Consider the following 2,605-nt stretch of genomic DNA (forward strand, 5'->3'; position numbering starts at 1 on the left):
AAAAGAACATGTATGTTCGAGTAAAACGTATTCATATGCATATGTACACAAGGCTAATTAAAAGTAGAAGTCGAAAAGGATATAAGCGGCTTGGAAAATTTTAAAAACTCACTTCAATTTGAATTATTACGTTTCAATTGAATTAACTTTAAGATGAAGATTAATTATGAATATTTCAATCGCGGCATTTTTCCATTCGTCAGTTATTTTCGGCGCTTTTTTGCTAGTAACCCACCATTTCGCTTATCGGCTGTTTATCATCCCATAATGTGCGAATGCTGCCAAGTTTTGAAACGAGCTCATGGGCGCGCTCTCACTCAAAATGAAAGAGTTTCGCATCTTATCTGTTAATTTACGAAAATGAAACTATGGCAATCGAGCTCGAATTTGGAATTTGATAAAGTAGCATAATGATGATACAACACAGAGCCATCTACCGTGAAATAGCTCAGGTATGATAACACTGGTTTGTGTATTGCATTGTCATTTGAACGTGCCCCTGTCGGAAAATATAAATTAAAAAGGAAACTAAATTTATGATGAAACCAGAGAATCTATCATCATTGAAGGAAATTTGCCCTTAGTTAATCAAATGGTGCAGAGCAATGAATGCATTTTAAAACGGTTTATTAAGGACACAAATACGTGAGTCGTTGATACTATCAAAGAAGCGCTAATATAAATATATTAAATTTTTATATAAATAAACACTTTGTAGTATCAATAAATTAAAATTTTGTTTACTAAAGAAATATTAATCTATAAAATATAAAAAAATTAAGAAACACATAAGCTAAATGGCGTGAGACAAAAATTATGTTATGAATAAAAATCAATCTTCATAGCTTGAATACCAGGGGAAACGTAATCAACTCGTAGCTCTAAAAATCGATCCCCTAAAACAGCACCTTTTGCTGGTGTACATGTTTAAAAGGTCTAACTGATTTTAATTTAGAATTTACTTGACATCTATAAATGAGTTCATTTTGAGTTGACTTGTTCACAACACCTTATTCGAAGTCGCTTTGCCAGTAGATTTCTTTGCTTTACTTTTTGCTCCATCTCTAATAAAGGACTTCCGTACAGTTAACTTTCCCTTGTTTAAAATATTTATTGGTGGTTTGGGCTTCGAAACTTTCGGTTCCACGCGTTGAAATAAATCATAATTAAAATCGGTGCAGGCTTTTCCTGGAAGTTAATGACATCATACAGTAAATATACAATATCAACTTGGCAAAAAATCAAGTTTGCATACCACAACACATTTCCTGTCCACACTCTGCACACACAGCTAATTTAGTTTCCACAATTCCTGATTTGTTTTTGGTTTTTTTAACGCAATTGTTAAGCATAAATTCCCTTCGATCACGCATTTCCGTTTTTAACTGCATCTTTGCCATTTCTGTCATTCGACTAAAGTACTCTTCTTCTTGTTTCGATTTCGGTCGCAGTGTAGTAAGCATTTTCCAATCAATGGGAACAACGCAAAGGTCCATTATAGGAACATCCTTCATCTCAGACGGAACTGGATCTGCGTAAGCATGAATTGGCTCACGCTCGCCATTATGCTTCAATAATTTTCTGAACTCTTTCTTTGGTATTTTAAATGAGAAATCTTTTTCCTTAATCTTTATTTCATCTGTTCGTACTTTAATTGGACGCATTTTGTAATCGGGCACTTTTTCCATTAGTCGCTTAAACTCTTCCTTGGTCTGTACAATGTTCTTACTAAGATCCAGAACCGGAACAATTGCTTTTTTCTTTGCTAGTAACTCTTCTAATTTACTCATTATAAATGTTTGAGTCTAACGCACTCCAAAAGGAAAACTATTTGCACTCCACTTAAATGGTTTCAAATATTTGCAAGTATTGATAAAATATTTTCTTCATTTATGCGTAACATCAAATGTTGCCATGACAGGGCCTCACTGAATAAACAAATTTGGAGCATTTCTAAACAATAGTTTTTTACAACTGGTGGCGTGCTAAAAATGTAAGTGAAGCAAAGAAGTAACTAGTTTTCCTTTTTCTTTAAATTTTTTATAAACTTTATATTTGGCTAACTTACATGCAAATTAGTTAGTTACCAATTTTTTGGTTGTATGCAAAATCTTTGATATTATTTTCAAAGCTTAATTGCCGTGAAAAAACCTGAATTATGTTCAAGTAAAGTAAGAAGTGATTAATTTTATTTGGCGTATAGAACAGCGGCCATCAGTCGAGAATTTCTCTATATTACATTAGTTTTATCGGTAAACGTTTGTACAGAGGAATCTGTAATGGAAATGTGGTATTAATTTCAAGTCTGTAATTGATTTTAAGTGTATAGATTTGATGCCCTGAAAGTGCTTTAACCACAAGATATCGAACTGAGTGGCATTTATAACTCGTGTTGCAAATATTTTGGGCACGGTTCTGCAAGCATTTCTGCAGGTATCTTCTGGCTATTAACCAAACATATTTTGTGGCGACTTAAAGTGAGTAGGTGAACTACTGTGGAACCAATTGACGTATTCACCTTAGAAACTCGTTAGATTTTGAAACGCCTGTTCAACAGTAGGCAAGCCAAATCCAATGCCAAATAAACGCCATTTGGGGGCAATAC

The 2,605-nt window shown here is 33.6% G+C and overlaps 1 protein-coding gene across 1 annotated transcript; it reads right to left on the bottom strand.

Annotated features, from left to right (window-relative positions):
- Positions 1-1,000: 1,000 nt before the first annotated feature.
- LOC128862003 (uncharacterized) lies at positions 1,001-1,961 on the bottom strand. Its single transcript, XM_054100377.1, has 3 exons — positions 1,953-1,961; positions 1,256-1,793; positions 1,001-1,188 (listed from the first exon to the last, which is right to left on the bottom strand). Exons 2-3 carry the CDS (start codon positions 1,788-1,790, stop codon positions 1,001-1,003), a joined length of 723 nt encoding a protein of 240 aa, XP_053956352.1. The 5' UTR covers positions 1,791-1,793; positions 1,953-1,961.
- Between the last annotated feature and the right edge of the window lie 644 nt (positions 1,962-2,605).

This window comes from Anastrepha ludens, chromosome 4 (genome assembly GCF_028408465.1).
Source record: "Anastrepha ludens isolate Willacy chromosome 4, idAnaLude1.1, whole genome shotgun sequence".
In the NCBI taxonomy this organism is placed as follows: Eukaryota; Metazoa; Arthropoda; class Insecta; order Diptera; family Tephritidae; genus Anastrepha; species Anastrepha ludens.